Source organism: Nansenia antarctica (assembly GCF_963989245.1).
Source record: "Nansenia antarctica genome assembly, chromosome: 8".
NCBI classification, from domain to species: domain Eukaryota; kingdom Metazoa; phylum Chordata; class Actinopteri; order Argentiniformes; family Microstomatidae; genus Nansenia; species Nansenia antarctica.
Genome location: NC_137678.1, coordinates 1,198,457 through 1,217,255, shown reverse-complemented (window position 1 = coordinate 1,217,255; position 18,799 = coordinate 1,198,457). Strand labels below are relative to the sequence as shown.

General features: G+C 47.2%; 1 protein-coding gene across 1 annotated transcript in view; it reads right to left on the bottom strand.

Moving 5' to 3' along the window:
- Window positions 1-2,730: 2,730 nt before the first annotated feature.
- Window positions 2,731-18,799, bottom strand: part of atp6v1c2 (ATPase H+ transporting V1 subunit C2) — a gene marked incomplete at both ends in the record, with an annotated part of 28,723 nt that continues 12,654 nt past the window's right edge. The window contains 10 exons of the mRNA XM_080537727.1: window positions 2,731-2,826; window positions 7,671-7,800; window positions 9,209-9,306; window positions 9,440-9,515; window positions 10,492-10,584; window positions 11,201-11,269; window positions 16,444-16,539; window positions 16,704-16,768; window positions 17,596-17,690; window positions 18,502-18,564. Coding sequence (XP_080393853.1) covers window positions 2,731-2,826; window positions 7,671-7,800; window positions 9,209-9,306; window positions 9,440-9,515; window positions 10,492-10,584; window positions 11,201-11,269; window positions 16,444-16,539; window positions 16,704-16,768; window positions 17,596-17,690; window positions 18,502-18,564 — 881 coding nt within the window. The remainder of the gene's footprint in view (window positions 2,827-7,670; window positions 7,801-9,208; window positions 9,307-9,439; window positions 9,516-10,491; window positions 10,585-11,200; window positions 11,270-16,443; window positions 16,540-16,703; window positions 16,769-17,595; window positions 17,691-18,501; window positions 18,565-18,799) is intronic.

The following is an 18,799-nucleotide window of genomic DNA, read 5'->3' as shown; positions in this document are numbered from 1 at the left end:
GTGATGTCAAACAGGATGTTTACTTGGAAAAATCATCAGAATACATACAGAAGTTACAAACTTATTTTCACACAAAGGCTTCCATTACTTAGGTCGGCTTCCAGCTCTGAGAAATGCTTGCAGCCTCCTGGCAGTAGGTAGCCAATGAACCACACATGGAAGTCACAGATACACAGCAACAGCAAGTGTAGATGCCCAGAAACGTCCCAAACATGTTGGAAAAGCACATTTAGGCAGAAGAGCAGGGTCTTGACAGATGCACGCACTGTCACAGACCGCCAAAGCATCGGGATGATTCAGCATGGTTATTTAGCAACATTTTCAAGGTGAAAAAGCTGCATATTGCACCTTTAAGTGCAAATAAGGCTTTTTATTTTCTTGGACAAATTGGACAATAATTAATCATCTTCAGAACCAGGCTCGTCCCAGCTTTCCTAAATAGATCAAATGTCATAAATAGCAACTCCACAAATATCAGATTAAAATCATTCAAGGCAATTCACCAATCAAAAGAACACTAATCACACTAAAACTAAATAACTCTTAAGTCCATATCCTGTTGACTCACACCAAATGCACGTAAAGGGACAGGTAACACTAGAAAAGCCACGGATGGGGTCATCAAATTTGGATCAAATTAGTACTATCAAATTTCAGGACCCTCCTGTCATGACTTGTCCTAGATATGTGTGTTCTACCACCCAGTATCCTTACATTTTCACAATCACCTCAGGATAAGCTAGTATGACGATATTTTGCAGTTTTTCTGTGTAGGAGGCAGGCTAATTTACAGCAGGCGCCACCTAGTGGTCTTTGTGCGTCAGTAACATTATATTATAGTAACAGCTTCCCATTCTCAAGACTAGTATACGTCACTAAGTCATGTGACCCCCGAGGGCACGCTAAGAGTAGGTGAACATGGCGCGGCTGTCCTAGTGTTCATGTATCCAAACTATGCCAACTTGTTTAACTAGGTATGATCTTATGATAAATAGCCTACTACCATTGCCACCACCAAAACGCATGATATGGCATGATATGGCATGATGTGGCCACAGTATTGTGTGCAAAAAGACCCGATTCTATATACTATATATATACTATATAGAATTCTATATTTTCTATATATATATATATTCTATATAGCCTACTATTTTATACTATTATACAGTCTGTATTTACAAATATTGTCCAATACAAGGTTTAGCCACAGACTAAGAATTAATTTGCAACGTCATTGTACTCAGCCAGGAAAATGTTGTTTGTGATGAGCTTTTGATAATGGCTAATCACAACTATATCAAACAGACAACACTTGTGTTTTCAACATAAGGACATGGTTGTGTAATTATGTGAATAATGGGCCATCAAATTCTTGAAGAGAGAGTGTGAATAACATTATAATATATAATAATATATGTGCAGCTCGAGCACGGCCTCTGCTATTTCAGAAAGTTTGAGGTGTTTTATTTTTACATTTATGCTTTCAGCACTTACTTGTACCTTATTCAATCTACACATACAATTGATTGCATTCATGAAATTGTGTTTTTTTTGTTTTGTTTTGTTTTGACAGTATGCACAGTATGTACAGTCAAATCAATGACTGTATACTTGTGAATGCTTGTCTGACAAGACAACCTGCTGAATGAGACAAAGCACAAAACATGATCAGTCTACGACAAAAGGTAATCCACATTTCCAATGTTTTCTCTTTTCTCACATGCCTTTAGGCTCCTGCATAGTGTACCATAGCATGTTTTACAGGACTGGAGAGGTAGTATAAGCGATATGATGGTAACAGCTCCAGCTCTGCCCTCTTGGTTGACACGGTAGAGTTTCTAGCACATTGCTTAACCCTCTCAAAGGCTGATACCTCACTGTGGGGCAGGCGACCAGGACCGAGCAGAGGAACTCATCTGGGGTTGGGCCAGCGTCACTCCTCCTACACTACTAGTGTACATTGTAATGTACATTGACATTTAGGCTCATTTAGACTCTTTGTCCAAAGCAACTTACAACAATAAAAAACTTGAATCAAATAAAAACTAGTACTTGGTCAGGATAGAACAACAGTAACATATTAAAACATAGGATATAAGACCTGACAGAAATACAGTGTATTATAAATACAGTGCATTATATATATATATATATATTATAAACACAACAGACAGGAGGAAGGGGGAGCTTCAGGAGAGACAGTCTGAAGAGGTGGAGGTCTTCAGCCTACGACGGAGGACAGGGAGACTGCAGTCCTGACAGCAGATAGGTAGAGACTCTGCAGTCCTGACAGCAGATAGGTAGAGACTCTGCAGTCCTGACAGCAGATAGGTAGTGACTCTGCAGTCCTGACAGCAGATAGGTAGAGACTCTGCAGTCCTGACAGCAGATAGGTAGAGACTCTGCAGTCCTGACAGCAGATAGGTAGTGACTCTGCAGTCCTGACAGCAGACAGGTAGAGACTCTGCAGTCCTGACAGCAGACAGGTAGAGACTCTGCAGTCCTGACAGAGGTGGGGAGCTGTTCCACCAGCGGGTTGGCAGGACGGTGAGAAGCCGTGACCGGACAGCGAGACTTCTGCAGGAGGAGGAGCCAGTCGGCCAGCAGAGGTGGAGGAGCGGAGTGAACGGGCAGGAGTATGGTGGGACATCACTGCCTGCATGTAGGAAGGGGCAGTTCCCTTAGTCGCCTGGTTGGCGAGCACAAGGGTCTTAAACCTGCCAGCTGCTATTTGGGGTCCGCCAGGTTAACACTGAACTGGAAACAGATGTAGGAATAGTACTCTTGCGGACCCGCACTCACTCCAAGGATGTCAAGGCCAATCTAGCAGACAGGGGGCGACAGAGAGCAACACTAGTAAGGAACAGTATCATGAATGATGAATGAATGAATGAATGGTCTTTATTGTCATTGCTATAGTACAGGTACCAAACAACGAAATTTAGGAGGGGTGGCTCCCCTGGTGCTAGGAAAGAAAAAAGAAACAAAAAAAAAAACAAGAAGGGAAGGAGCTGGTTTACATAAATAAAGGCTATGTACACTATCCACTATACTGTACTGTACAGATAGACGACTAGGGTTGTCATATTGCACATAGTGTTATTGCACATTCATTTAAAGTGTCGCAGTTTGCAGGCTTGAAATTTACATATTTGTGCCTCAGCACTACACCTGATTTTTTCAGTCCAGCAGCTGCCATCAATCCGTCCAGACTGTCCAGGGCCCAGAACCTAGGTCTTTGCTGTGTTCAGGGCCTGGATGGCCCTGGGGTAGAAGCTGTGCTTCAGTCTGTTTGTCCTTGCGGCCATGGTCCTGTACCGCCTTTTCGAGGGCAGCCGGGCAAAGTGTTCGTACCCAGGGTGGGTTGGGTCTCTGGAGATCTTGGAGGCCTTCCTGAGACAGCGTGTGTTGTACAGCTCTTCCAGAGAGGGGAGGGGGGCGCCGGTGATCTTCTGGGCTGTTCTCACGACTCTCTGTAGTGCATTTCTCTCCGCGGTTGTGCAGCTGGAGAACCAGTTGCAGATGCCGTAGGTGAGGATGCTCTCCACTGCGCCGCGGTAGTAGGCCACCAGTATCTCCTGCTTGTTGTGTTCCTTCCTGAGGACTCTCAGGAAGTAGAGCCGCTGTTGTGCCTTCTTGATGGTGGCTGCTGTGTTGTTCTTCCAGGACAGGTCATCCTGTATGTGCACCCCCAGGAATCGGAGGGCTGAGACTCTCTCCACGATGAGCAGGGGCTGGACCTCAGACTTTTTCCTCCTGAAGTCCACGATGATTTCCTGGGTCTTTGACTTGTTCAGCAGCAGGTTGTTAACCTTGCACAGCTTGCTCAGTTGCTCTACCTCATCCCTGTACGCCGCCTCGTCCCCCCCGAGATGCAGCCCACCACGGTGGTGTCGTCTGCAAACTTTACGATGGAGTTGCTGGGGTGGACGGGGGTGAAGTCATAGGTGTAGAGGTTGTAGAGGATGGGGCTTAGCACGCAGCCCTGGGGGGACCCAGTGCTGAGTCTGAGGACTGTGGAGGTGTGGGAGCCCACCCGCACCCTCTGGGGGTGGTCGGTCAGGAAGTCCTTGATCCATGCACATATAGAGTGTGATAGTCCCAGGTCTAGTAGTTTGGTCACTAGCCTGTCTGGAAGGATGGTGTTGAAGGCAGAGCTGAAGTCCACAAAGAGCAGTCTCGCGTAGCTGTTTCCCCTCTCCAGGTGGGATAGAGTGGCGTGGAGAGTCGTCGCGATGGCATCCTCTGTGGACCTGTGGGCTCTGTAGGCGAACTGGTATGGATCCAGGTTGGGCGGGAGGCGTGTGAGTATGTGGGCCCGGACTAGTTTCTCGAAGCACTTCATGATGATTGGTGTGAGTGCCACCGGGCGGTAGTCGTTTAGGCAGCTCACCGTGCTTTTCTTCGGGACTGGGATGATAGTTGAGGTTTTCAGGCAGGGTGGGATGGTGGCCTGGGACAGGGACTGGTTGAAGATGTTGGTGAAAACCCCGGCCAGTGGTGACTCATTTGAAATCTAGCTACGGGGCCTTCCTCTGCTTACCAAAATATGACACTAGGTCAGTTACCATCTCATCTTCTCATGGACGATAACATCTGATCTTGAAAGAAGGTTCTGTTTCTAATACTAGAATTAGTTTGTGGTCAAAACCCAATCAGTCTGTCTCACTAACCTTAGAATAGAATAGAAATGACATTGTTTAGGATGAGTGGAAGCTGGTTGCACAGGTACACTTCAGATAGCTCCAATGCAGAGAATATATTGAATATACACTATGTGGTGGGCTAGTCTTATATTATTATCCCCATCCCCATATTAATGTTGATTGAAGAACTTGAATTTGGCAAAACATTTTAAAGGCTTTTTAATAATATGTTTTATCCACCAAACACATTTTTCCATGAAGTACCGTAGGTATTCATGCATATTTTCCTATAATCTACAATGTTTGATATAAAGTCCCATTTGGTCTCAGACCCTGTCAAAGACCTTCACGGTTGGATGATTTCATTATTCTGAGGTATTGGCACAGAGAGTGGCGGTAATCGATGCTGCCAATATTTATTCCACATAATATTATTTGTAGAAAATGTATATTGGTACAGTATGAGGGATTATCCCAGACCATCTGTTACAGACTTGTATGTTTTGTATTATGTCCTGTGTCTGTTTTTGTTTTGCTTCTGTCTGTCTCCCCCTAGGTGAAGTGGTGTGCATGTGGTTCCTCCCCTGTTGGTTATTATATGTTGGTCATCGTTGTCTCGTCAGCCCTGTGTTCAATCAGCAATCATCCCCGGTCATCCAAACCCAGAAGATCATCTCCTACTTAATGTGTGTTTTGTCATGTGTAGCGAGAGAGAGAAGTAGTGGTTTTGTTTGACTAGTTTGATATAATCTGTTACTAGAAATCGTTGTTTTTGTTCATAGCTGTGGTTTAGTGTGTTGATGGACCCCTGTTTTCTCTTTTCCTCGCCAAGGGAGAAGGGCAGGGGTGCCCATACTTTTTTTAACCAAGATCTACTTTTCAAGTAGCCAGTCTGCCAAGATCTACCAGTCTAGTTTCAACATCGCAAACGTACATGCACGTACTACAAACACACACACACACACACACACACACACAGTTCCCAGCCTGCATAGTAAACTCACAATACACTTTCTCTCTCTCTGTCACACAGCCACACAGGAGAAGACCATCACAAACCCTCCCTCTTTGCTATTCTCACACACACACACACACACACACACACACACACACACACACACACACACACACACACACACACACACACACGCCAGTCTGCATAGGGAGCCATAGCACAAACCCTCCCTCTCTCTCTCCCCCCCCCCTCTCTCTCTCTTTCTCTAACCCTCAGAAAAGTAAACCAGATACAAAACGTAGTTCCCTCCACTTTACAGAAATGGAGAATAATCAATTTCTTCATTTAACCCAGGGGAAACCATGGCATTGAGTTTAAAAATCCAAAATGTTTCCCATGTGCCCTGAGGAAGGTCAGAAGACCGCAACGCGTCGGCATAGCCACTCCTAATAAAGGCTTTTACATTTTTTCTACAATAAGAGTGCCTTGGTTCCCCTTTTTTCTTAAATATAGAATCGTGTCGGCATTTCATGTCGGCATTTCCCTGGTTGCGAGATCTAAACTAGTCTACTAGAACTGAAAGTGGCAAGTAACAGGCACTTAACGTTACATGTTGTAAGGCTGATCTGTGCACGATAGTGCTGCATTTTGACATAATTCTTAGCGCATTTCCCCCCGCTGATCTGTATAGCGGGGGGAATCTTATGACACGTAACTCCTCCTACAGTCCCGGGTCGTTTCTGTATAGTGGAAAACGTCTCGTTGCCGTGCTGACCCGGGCTGGCCCTGTAGTGGAAAAGCGACATATGTGGTATAGGTAGGTCAGAGGTGGAGGGAAGAATAGGGCTGTGTTTTGTTGTTTTGTGACACCGTTCGCATGGTCCTTCTCCCTCCCTTCTCCTACCCTTTGTTAATCCCCGGTGGTTTTTGTGGTATTTAATTTCCCCCCTGTTCATTGTTGATGTATATGAATGTTGTAAATATTTGTGCACTTGTAAATATACTTTTCACTAAGGCAATAAATCATTTTATTTAAAAGGTACCCATTTTGGTCTGGTTATCGATAAGTGCTTGCACCACACCCATGATTATGTTATTTTACACCTACTAGCAGAGTGGATATAGGCAGGAGGTTGCACTCTCCCTCCCTAGTGGTGAACATCTCAGGGAGAGTGGAACACCATCAAATACATTTCTAGTTTTCCATTTTCTTTCCCCTGTATTTTCCAGGTGCGTTTCCCCAGTATAAATAAAGGTTACATTTAGTAAATAATTGAATGTGGAATGGCTAATTTGCCCCTCTCCTTTACACCTTATCTGAACACTTCCAATTACTGCCCTACCTAATTGGCACAAGGTTAGTGTAGGTTAGAGCAGATGTACTAGAGGTAACTAGGTTTGTGTAGGCTAGAGCAGATGTACTAGAGGTAACAAGGTTTGTGTAGGTTAGAGCAGATGTACTAGAGGGTTTGTGTAGGTTAGAGCAGAGGCATCTAGAGGTAACGAGAATCGACTCTGCACCTAGTTTTTACACTGCCTGTGGACAAAAGCAAATTAGGACCTTTATTGTGCCTAGAAAGTAGTCACCAAACAGCAACAATGTTCTAATGATCTACAACTAACCAACCTACAACTAAATACAATATGAGAGAAAGCTTGGTGGTGAGCTTCTACTTTGACCACGGAGTTACAAGGTTCATTTCTTGCTTTGACTCTTCACTTCTTCATTCTGCTCTCTGACCTGACTTGTCCTTTCTCTCTGTTCTCTCCTGGGTGCCCCCCCCCCACCCCCTGTTTGTTTTCACAAATAGCACACTATACATAGGCTATGTACTGTAGGTAGTAGGTAGATAGGGAGGGAGGTAGGTAGGTAGCTAGTACATTAGGTAGGTATGTATATAGGTATGTATGTATATAAATTAGGTATGTATCATGTATGTATGTACAGGTATGTACAATCTATCTACAGAATCTGTCTTATCTGTCTGTCTATCTATCTACACATGTAAACATGGCTAGATGTTATTATTGAAGTGTAATAGTGGACAGAAGGAAAGGCGTCTTACCTCAGCCTTGCTGCTGGTGGCTGTGGGGTCCAGGTGGGCGAACAGAGAGCTCAGCCGCTCTCTGAGCTTCTGCACGTGTCTCCTTTCAGGCTGCAGCAGCAGCACCTCGAAGCTCACTGGCAGCCCGTACCTGACCCCGCAGAGACCAGCTATTTAGGGCAACTTAACAGACAATGCTTGTTGTTGTTGTTGATGATATTACTGGGTATTGTTTTAAACATCAAAATGATATTCAAGCTGTCAGGCTTATCATACTGTACTTACACTTGTAATGTTTTGTGGGAGTATTTCACAGCTGGTTTGTTGGTTGTGAATTCAAACACAGCTGGTTGTTTAGTTCAGACAAGGAGTTAGACGGAGGAAGGAGCGCTTGTCCTACTTTTCTTTCCTCCCGTGGAAAATCCCATAAACACCTTTACATACACCGCTCTGTATCATAACCCTGGATAAGCTTTATTTATTTATCTACATTTACATTTACATTTTTGGCATTTAGCAGACGCCTTATTCCAAAGCGAGTATTCTATTTTGACAGAATAGGACCTAGCCTCGACGTAGACAACATGTGATCACGGGCGGCTGTGGCTTAGGAGGTAGAGCCAGCGAGCCGGTGTCTAACGATGGGAAGGTCTGCGGTTCGATCCCTGGCTCCACATGTCGAGGTGTCCTTGGGCAAGACACTGAACCCCAATGAGCGCGCCGGCGCCTTGCATGGTAGCATGCTGCCATTGGTGTGTGAATGTGTGTGTGAATGGGTGAATGAGAGGCCGTTGTAAAGCGCTTTGAGTAAGGCGCTATATAAGTGCAGTTCATTTACCATTCCATTCACGCAGTACAATCATACCATGTTGGTACAGCAAATCAACGCATACATAGCTTACAATGGGTAAGTTATTTATTTTTATTTTTTTGTGGAGGAAATCGTTGGCTTACATTTACATTTACATTTTTGGCATTTAGCAGACGCCTTTATCCAAAGCCAAATACAAATGTCGTCTAAGTAAGTGAATCATCTGTCCACCAGTCAGAATTATAAACAGTCATCTATGTTCGGGCCAGGGGCCTCGGCAGCCACTGTGGTGATTTTAATAATTTTGCCATTTAGCAGACGCTTTTAATCCAAAGCGACTTACAATTACGAATTACAGGGACATTCCCCCTGGAGTAACTGAGGGCTAAGTGCCTTACCCAAGGGCACACTAGTAGTGGTGTGGTTTCAGGCGGGATTTGAACTCACAACCTTCCGATCACAAGTCCAACTCACTATCCACTAGACCACCACTACCATGCATTGCATTTCTGGAGGGGCAGGTTTTCATTTCTGGAGGGGCAGGTTTTCAGCCAGCGCAAAACCCCTTCTCAGTTTAACTCCTCGTTGTAAAACAATGGTGTGACTGCTAGTTGAAGATCAGGCTGTTGCATCAAAGCAGTTTTACCTTTTAATATGAATATGTGAAGGCATAATCTGAGGAAGGGCATTATGACGACATGCACACACAGGCCAAAGAAGCCAGATGGAGAGAGTGGATCTGACTGACCTGAGAACAGATTCCACAAACACCCCCAGAGCTTTCAGGTGGATCCAGGCCCCAAACACGTCCCGTAAGTTCACTTTGAGCCGACGCACAAAGGTTGCCTTGAGGAAGACACACAGGCAGAAGTACACTAACGTGACACACACACACACCTATACACACACATACACACACATACACACACACACACTCCACATCCGACCCTTCCTAGCCTCACCACACAGCCTCACTCACGTAGTCAACATGGAGGCAGCTCATCTCTCTCTTCTGCTGCTCCACCTGGTCCATGCTGATCTCTCGCACTATGAACCTGCAGGGAGAGAAGCTGCTTATGTGAACCTGCAGGGAGGTATCTCTTATGTGAAGCCCACCCAGGGGGTTCACTGGGGTTCACTGTACGCCTGAGGCCACAGCTCTGCCTCCCAGTGCCTCTACAGTGGAAGTGACACAGGAACGTTTTACTAAGCGGTTTGGCCTAAATGATATGTAGTAAGGTTCAGGGCTCTCCCCAAATAATATAAGGTGTGTGTGTGTGTGTGTGTGTGTGTGTGTGTGTGTGTGTGTGTGTGTGTGTGTGTGAATTGATAGCCCTAGGCTAAGAAAAGGCCCTTTGGATGCAAGCTGATTAGCATGTAGCTAGCGAAATTGCTTTTCAAAGTCAAAATCCTCGCTTATCAGCAAGTCTCCCCCACTGTCTAGATAAAGGAACAATGTATACAAAGTCATTTCTAAATGGTGAAATCAATAAATACAAAAACGCAATCAATGTTGAATCTCTAATCTCACCTCACCTCAGTAATTGTTTTGAAGTATAGAGCCAAAAGAACACATGCTTCACTGTCCCAATACTTATGCAGGGCAACGTGTATGACAACGTGTGTAACAACCCATGCAGTGTAATATGTAGCTGGTGTGTCTGGTGCTGTAGAGGTCTGCAGACCAGCGGCTCTTCAGCTGTTTTCGCCTGCCAAGGGAGGCAGCGTGGGACTGATAGCGCTCTAATGTCCTGATATGGGATGTACTGGGTGTTTTCTTCTGCTAATTCATTACCATCTCCCTGCACACACAATCACACAATCACACATCCACTGGTTCATCTTCAGCTTTTATCCTACGCACGTGGGTAAGGACAACATTCTGTCTGTCCAGGACCACACGTCTGTATTCTGACGTTAGTTAAGAACATATTGATGAACGAGGCCCACAGCTTCCCTTCAACTTGTGGAACCTCAATGAATCCAAACAGTCTTAATCAGTTGCTGCAATTCAAAAACCTGCTGACTTACTTGCTCTCTTTCGCATTGGCTTTGAATTCCCCAACAGCCTTCTTGAAAAGGGTTACCGTGAAAATCCCTCCTTCGCTCTCCTCATAGATCCTCCTGTTGTCACAAATGACAATGTAATCATTACCGCAACATCGCGTGCGATTTGGTCGCACACCTCAATATGCTAGTCCAGGTGGGGGAGTGGAGTGGAGTAGGGTGGTGGATGGGGTGGGTGCTAGCGGTAGCAAGGCCGACGCATGTTTGGTTGGGCTGAGCCCCTCTCCCCCCCGCCCATAGTCATTAGAAGGATGCTTAGACGAAACAAGACCCAGATACATGTGTATAGAAGACCCAAGTTACACTCAGAGGGATTCAACTTAAGCAAACCCACTAATAAGAATAAGTATTAGCAATAACAGTAGTTGGACTTGCTGACGCAAACCCACTAATTAGTGCCACTGAGACTGATATGGGTAATGTAGTTGAGCTGTTGTCGGACAGACTCTCACTAGTAACTTTACACCTGTGGTTCGTCTGTTAGTCCCAAAACCTTTCAGTAACACGTTTTTACTATATAATGAGGTTGTATTATAATGAGGTATAGTGAGATTGGCTACAATGTCACACAGTAGTAAACACGCTAAACTGCTAAACTGTTGACTTTTGCAAATCCTTGAAAGGTAAATTGTGACGACATGATGTGTGTTAGTAAGTAAGAGCTGGACTGTACCTGCTGGATCTCGGCACCACAAACTCTGCCAACGATTCGTAGGTCCTTTCCCACTGCACATAGCTCCCTCTACAACGGTGGAACACATGCACACACACACACAAGTGCATGAGCACGCACACACACACACACACACACACACACACACACACACACATACAAGTGCATGAGCATGCACACACACACACACAAAAGACAAGACAAAGACAAATTAGTCAAACAATACATTCCTCCTGAAGTCATTTTGATTTACAGATTGATTATATTTAGTTTTTGACATTGTGTTTATTTGCCCCTTTCAAAACATGGCAGTCTGCGCTGCCGGAGATTAAAGCCAGCCTACTGCCTTGACACCACCAGGCTCTTCTCTACCAGATGGAGCTGTCATGGCAAATAGTGTCTGGGCAGCAAAACCTGTCCAGAATGCTGGTGGAAACAAGAGGGACATGGAGGAGGTGAAGGAACAGATCAGAGACTAAGAAACTGTTACAGGAGTTGAAACCACCAATGCGAGCCCCCTCCCCTGCTGGACGACCCCTGGACGACCCCTACTACCGTCAACCTTCTACTGGACGACCCCTACTACTGTCAACCTTCTACTGGACGACCCCTGGACGACCCCTACTACTGTCAACCTTCTACTGGACGACCCCTGGACGACCCCTGGACGACCCCTACTACCACCAACCTTCTACTGGACGACCCCTGGACGACCCCTACTACCATCAACCTTCTACTGGACGACAGCGGGCTGCATCTTTCTCCTCTAACACCTGGGATGAGAGAGGTAAGCCAATATGTGGCCGTTGTAACCAGGCTGGACACATTGCTCGGTTTTGCAGGGGAATCTCAGGTTCTACATCAGATTAAAACCAGCCCACCCTGCTGCTGGGCCAAGCGGTGGGTTAGGAGATCGTGTCAAACAACCAAGGGCCACTTCAGCTTTTATTGGGGACTGTCCGACAGTGGAAATCTGTATAGCTGGGGTCAGGTTGATAGGATTGCTAAATACAGGCTCCCAGTTGACACTGATGCAACAAAGTTTATGGAAGAAATATTTCCGGGTCACCAGGTCGGGGTAGGGACAAGCCCCTCAGTCTTGACCCTCAAAGCCGCCAGTGGTCTTGAGGTTCCATACGTTGGATATGCCACTATGGATGTTGGAATTGAAGGCCCCAATATCCCAGATCGTGGAGTAGTCATTGTAAAAGATGAATGTTCCTCTTGAATGTTCCTGTTACTATTCCAGAACCCGGAGAGGCCAATGTCCTTAGCTTGCCAGAATCCCTAGTCCCAACACCCCTGGAGAACTCCCAACACACCTGGAGAACTCCCAACACGCCTGGAGAACTCCCAACACCCCTGGAGAACTCCCAACACCCCTGGAGAACTCCCAACACACCCGGAGAACTCCCAACACCCCTGGAGAACTCCCAACACACCCGGAGAACTCCCAACACCCCTGGAGAACTCCCAACACACCCGGAGAACTCCCAACACACCTGGAGAACTCCCAACACACCTGGAGAACTCCCAACACCCCTGGAGAACTCCCAACACACCCGGAGAACTCCCAACACACCTGGAGAACTCCCAACACCCCTGGAGAACTCCCAACACACCCGGAGAACTCCCAACACACCGGGAGAACTCCCAACACACCCGGAGAACTCCCAACACACCCGGAGAACTCCCAACACACCGGGAGAACTCCCAACACACCTGGAGAACTCCCAACACACCTGGAGAACTCCCAACACCCCTGGAGAAGTCCCGACACACCCGGAGAACTCCCAACACACCCGGAGAACTCCCAACACACCCGGAGAACTCCCAGCACACCCGGAGAACTCCCAACACCCCTGGAGAACTCCCAACACCCCTGGAGAACTCCCAACACCCCTGGAGAACTCCCAACACACCTGGAGAACTCCCTACACCCCTGGAGAACTCCCAGCACACCCGGAGAACTCCCAACACCCCTGGAGAACTCCCAACACACCTGGAGAACTCCCACCACACCTGGAGAACTCCCAACACCCCTGGAGAACTCCCAACACACCCGGAGAACTCCCAACACCCCTGGAGAACTCCCAACACACCCGGAGAACTCCCAACACACCCGGAGAACTCCCAACACACCTGGAGAACTCCCAACACACCTGGAGGACTCCCAACACACCCGGAGAACTCCCAACACACCTGGAGAACTCCCAACACCCCTGGAGAACTCCCAACACACCCGGAGAACTCCCAACACACCTGGAGAACTCCCAACACACCTGGAGAACTCCCAACACACCTGGAGAACTCCCAACACACCCGGAGAACTCCCTACACACCCGGAGAACTCCCAACACCCCTGGAGAACTCCCTACACCCCTGGAGAACTCCCTACACCCCTGGAGAACTCCCAACACACCTGGAGAACTCCCTACACCCCTGGAGAACTCCCTACACCCCTGGAGAACTCCCTACACCCCTGGAGAACTCCCAACACACCTGGAGAACTCCCAACACACCTGGAGAACTCCCAACACACCCGGAGAACTCCCAACACACCCGGAGAACTCCCTACACCCCTGGAGAACTCCCTACACCCCTGGAGAACTCCCAACACACCTGGAGAACTCCCAACACACCGGGAGAACTCCCAACACACCTGGAGAACTCCCAACACACCTGGAGAACTCCCAACACACCTGGAGAACTCCCTACACACCTGGAGAACTCCCAACACACCCGGAGAACTCCCTACACCCCTGGAGAACTCCCTACACCCCTGGAGAACTCCCAACACACCTGGAGAACTCCCAACACACCCGGAGAACTCCCAACACACCTGGAGAACTCCCAACACACCTGGAGAACTCCCAACACACCTGGAGAACTCCCAACACACCCGGAGAACTCCCAACACACCCGGAGAACTCCCAACACCCCTGGAGAACTCCCAACACACCAGGAGAACTCCCAACACCCCTGGAGAACTCCCTACACACCCGGAGAACTCCCAACACACCCGGAGAACTCCCAACACACCTGGAGAAGTCCCAACACACCTGGAGAACTCCCAACACACCCGGAGAACTCCCAACACACCTGGAGAACTCCCAACACACCCGGAGAACTCCCAACACACCTGGAGAACTCCCAACACACCCGGAGAACTCCCAACACACCCGGAGAACTCCCAACACACCTGGAGAAGTCCCAACACACCTGGAGAACTCCCAACACACCCGGAGAACTCCCAACACACCCGGAGAACTCCCAACACACCTGGAGAAGTCCCGACACACCCGGAGAACTCCCAACACCCCTGGAGAACTCCCAACACACCTGGAGAACTCCCTACACACCTGGAGAACTCCCAACACACCCGGAGAACTCCCAACACCCCTGGAGAACTCCCAACACCCCTGGAGAACTCCCAACACCCCTGGAGAACTCCCAACACCCCTGGAGAACTCCCAACACACCCGGAGAACTCCCAACACACCCGGAGAACTCCCAACACCCCTGGAGAACTCCCAACACACCTGGAGAACTCCCAACACACCTGGAGAACTCCCAACACACCTGGAGAACTCCCAACACCCCTGGAGAACTCCCAACACCCCTGGAGAACTCCCAACACACCTGGAGAAGTCCCAACACACCTGGAGAACTCCCAACACACCTGGAGAACTCCCAACACACCTGGAGAAGGAGAAGTGTTTTCTCCTTCTGCCAGAGGATGGCAGCCACTCAGGAGGATCCTCGGGTATGTCCGCCCGGCCATCAGACGAGGGGTGCGTGTCCCACCCCGCAGGGAAGTCGGTGTTTGGGGCTCCCTCGAGCCCTCGTGGCCAGGCCAACTACTGGCTTTTGGAAGCCCTACCTGAACCCTACCTGAGCCCTACCTGAACCAGGTGCCAAGTTACTCCAAGTTGCTCCAAGTTGCTCCAAGTTGCTCCATGCTCCACAGGCACCAAGTTTTAGTTTTTTTACAGATAATAACCCAGTCGCCCACTTAAAGACTGCAGAGCTGGGTGCGGTAGAGCAGAGGTGGGTGGCCCACCTGGCCTCGTTTGACTTTGAGGTGAAACATCGAGCAGGGAAAGAGATGCACTCCCCCTGGCATGCAGGTGGCATGGCTGACTGGCCCCTCGCTAGGGTGAGCATCCACCCTGTCACAGTCACGCCAGGCTAGGGTGAGCATCCACCCCTGTCACAGTCACGCCAAGCTAGGGTGAGCATCCACCCCTGTCACAGTCACGCCAGGCCCCGGCGAGGAGGATCAGAGTTTCCGTCTAGGCAAAGACTGGAAGACTGCCCAACGGGGGGTGACCTGGACATCCAAACCCTGATGAGGTGTGTGGAGACGGGAACACTGCCAGGGAGGTTGGAAAGACTATCTATGACCCTAAGAGCTTAGAGGTCACTCCAACTGGGGAAGAAAGTGATGCTAGAGGAGGGTGTCTTGTGCCAACAGAAAGACAGGGCAGAGCCTAGGGCCTAGACTAGAGCATAGGGCCCAGAGCCAAGAGCCTAGAGCCTAGGGCCCCTTTGAATCCCATTGCTGTATCCTATCCCCTCTCACTGAGTAGATCTAAAAAGTATTTGGGTCATGATAGACATGATAGACATGTTTACTGATAGACATGTTTACTGGTCATGCCTGGTCATGATAGACATGTTTACTGGTCATGCCTGGTCATGAAAGACATGTTGACTCCTCATGCCATGCCTGTCCCTATGCGGGATCAGACCGGCAGAACTACAGTCAAGGCATTTGGTCCCGAGTCTTTCAGACGTTTGGCTGACCGGCACGTTTCCATTCTGATAGGACCCAATTTTGAGTCTGATGTAATGCAACAACCCGGCGACTTGTACGGTATCTCCAAGAGCAGAACCCTAACCCTAACCCTAACCCCCTATCAAGCTGCTGGACATGGTAGAGGAGAGAACATGAACTGGACCTGCTGAATCGGATGAGGACCTTGGAGGCAGAGAGGCAGAACAGGTCAGAACACCTCCCAGACTGAAATGAATGAAAATTGGAAACTCAAATCTCAAATCTCCAATTTTGTATTTGTTTTCAGCGCAGAAACATTTTAAAATGTTCTGTTTTTCCTCATTTCAGGATCTCGTCGGGAGATGGAACTGATGGAACGTCATCCCTGAACTACCAGAAATATAGTGGTAAGCTACAAACTATGGTTTTGATTGTCCTATATGTGTCTCTGAGTGTGACTAACCTGGACACCACCACCAGCAGAGTGGTGAGGTACTCTGAGTCCACCACGTCCTCCCTCCTCACGATGTCAGCCAGGCCACGGGTCTGCAGGCTTCTGCTGCAAGAGAGAAACATTAACATTTTAAAATTAAAAATATGTCATGTTAACAGTATTCCTGGTGTCGTCTTGCTACTAGAAATGCTAAAATGCTACTAGATCTCTATTCCTATAACTCAATATTGACTTCTTCAGAGAAGACACAAAGGTTAGGGATTACTCACTGTCTTTTACGCCCAAGGCCCTGCAAACTGGCTGACTTCAGCTCTGTCTCTACCTGGGACACTTGCTGACACACACACATACACACACACACACACACACACATATTAAAAATGACTTATTATACAACGGTTAGATTCGGCCAAGCATTGTGGTTGGCGAAAAGGGTATTTGATGTGAGGGAGTCTTTAAAGCTAGAGTCTGGAGGGTGTTTACAGCTAGAGTGAGCAGCTCGTAGCCAAGTAAACAAGTGTACCAAGTGGAGCTCAATTCAATCAAATAGCATGTTTTTGTCAATGTCAATGTAAATTACTCATTGTTTGGGCACCAATTTGGGGTTCTTGTCTCGAAATGTTACAAAATAACCTCCTAAATTGCAAGGTGACCAATAAGGACAAAAGACATCTCGAATTCCACATCAGATTAATTGGTACAAAACTAATTCAGTTGTTAAGTCTGACGTGACGCTTAGCAATTTTCGGGTCCAAACCAAAACTTCCCCGCACCAGAGTACCAGTGTACTACAGCACCAGAGTACCAGTGTACTAAAGCACCAGAGTACCAGTGTACTAAAGCACCAGAGTACCAGTGTACTAAAGCGGTAGAATGACAGTTCAATCGTTTTTTAGACTCGGATCTATTCATACCACAAGGGACACAGCAGCACTTTCCTGTTTTTCCCATATTTGTCAGCGTCTTTCAGCCTCGGAAAAGCGCTATACAAATATAATGAATTATTATTATTATTACTGCGGAATTTCGAAGAGAGCGCCTCAGCCAACGTTGGACCCGGAAACACGTCACGACTTAACAACCGAATAGGAAAACAATAATCAACTTATAGAACACATTTAGATATGCAGTCACACACGTATAGGATGAGTAAAGCGTTACCTTGGAGATGAGGTCTGCTAGGCTCTTCAGGGGCAGAGCAGAGGGGTACTTGACTCTGTCCCACTGGAAGTTGGTGATGTAGCTGACCAGCTCCACTGAGGAGGACATGAAGGACATGTACAGGATCCATGTCACAGAGATGCAAAACAAACAAACAAACAAACAAACAGACATGCTCAACCCCAATGACCCAACCAGACATGCAGCAGACACACTCACACAACAAGTAAGTGTGTGCAGGCACACACACACACACACACACACACACACACACACCCACACACACACAGACACAGACACACACACACACACACCCCAGTATGTATGATAATACATACGGTACTAAAAACACATGTTTTGGTAGGATGTTACATTACAGCTCGGAATAAGTGGGTAATAGCATGATAATAACAATGGTAATTACTAACAAAAATCTGATTACTAAAATCTGAAGAAAAAAAAGATTTAGTTATTTTGTCCTGCTATGACTGGTGCATAGATGATTCTCTTACTTAGTCAAATATATTTGTATGTCGCTTTGGATAAAGGCGTCTGCTAAATGACAGAAATGTAAATGTACAAAGGTAGCCTACGTATTACCACTGACTGAGTAACCATGGTCTTAGATGTTAGGTTAAGACACGGTACAAGGCTAGAAAACAATGGAAACAGGTAAAGCATTGTCCAGCTCCGATACCGCCTTCTGTCATAGAAAGTACCATCTCTCTTCAAGCATTCAATCTTTCATTCAAAATAATGACATGAAAACTACAGTCCAACTGACCTTATAATAACAAACAATAAACAAAGAAAATCCAAGTACACAAACCACACACATGCTCTCATCCAAAATATACAAGACACTCTTCCAATCCAGGAAACACAGCAGATGAAATGCCAACATACCCAGTAAGGCCTGGAAGTAGGCTTTCAACGGCGACTGTGGGAGTCTCTGATGATTCTTGTGGGCTGGTGAGGGAACATATAACAAGAGGAATGGTTGAGGACAGTTTGCATACATGAAGAATATATAAACAACTGGATGAAGTGAACTACTGACTGCCCAATGGACTCCTATGAGTGTCGCAGTGAATACAGGAAATGCTGTTAACCCTCCCGCCGTGTTCGTTTCTTACTTTGGTGTTCCCGGTCAAATTTGACCGGTTTGTTTTAACTGCTCTTACATTAACACAAAAACCATTAA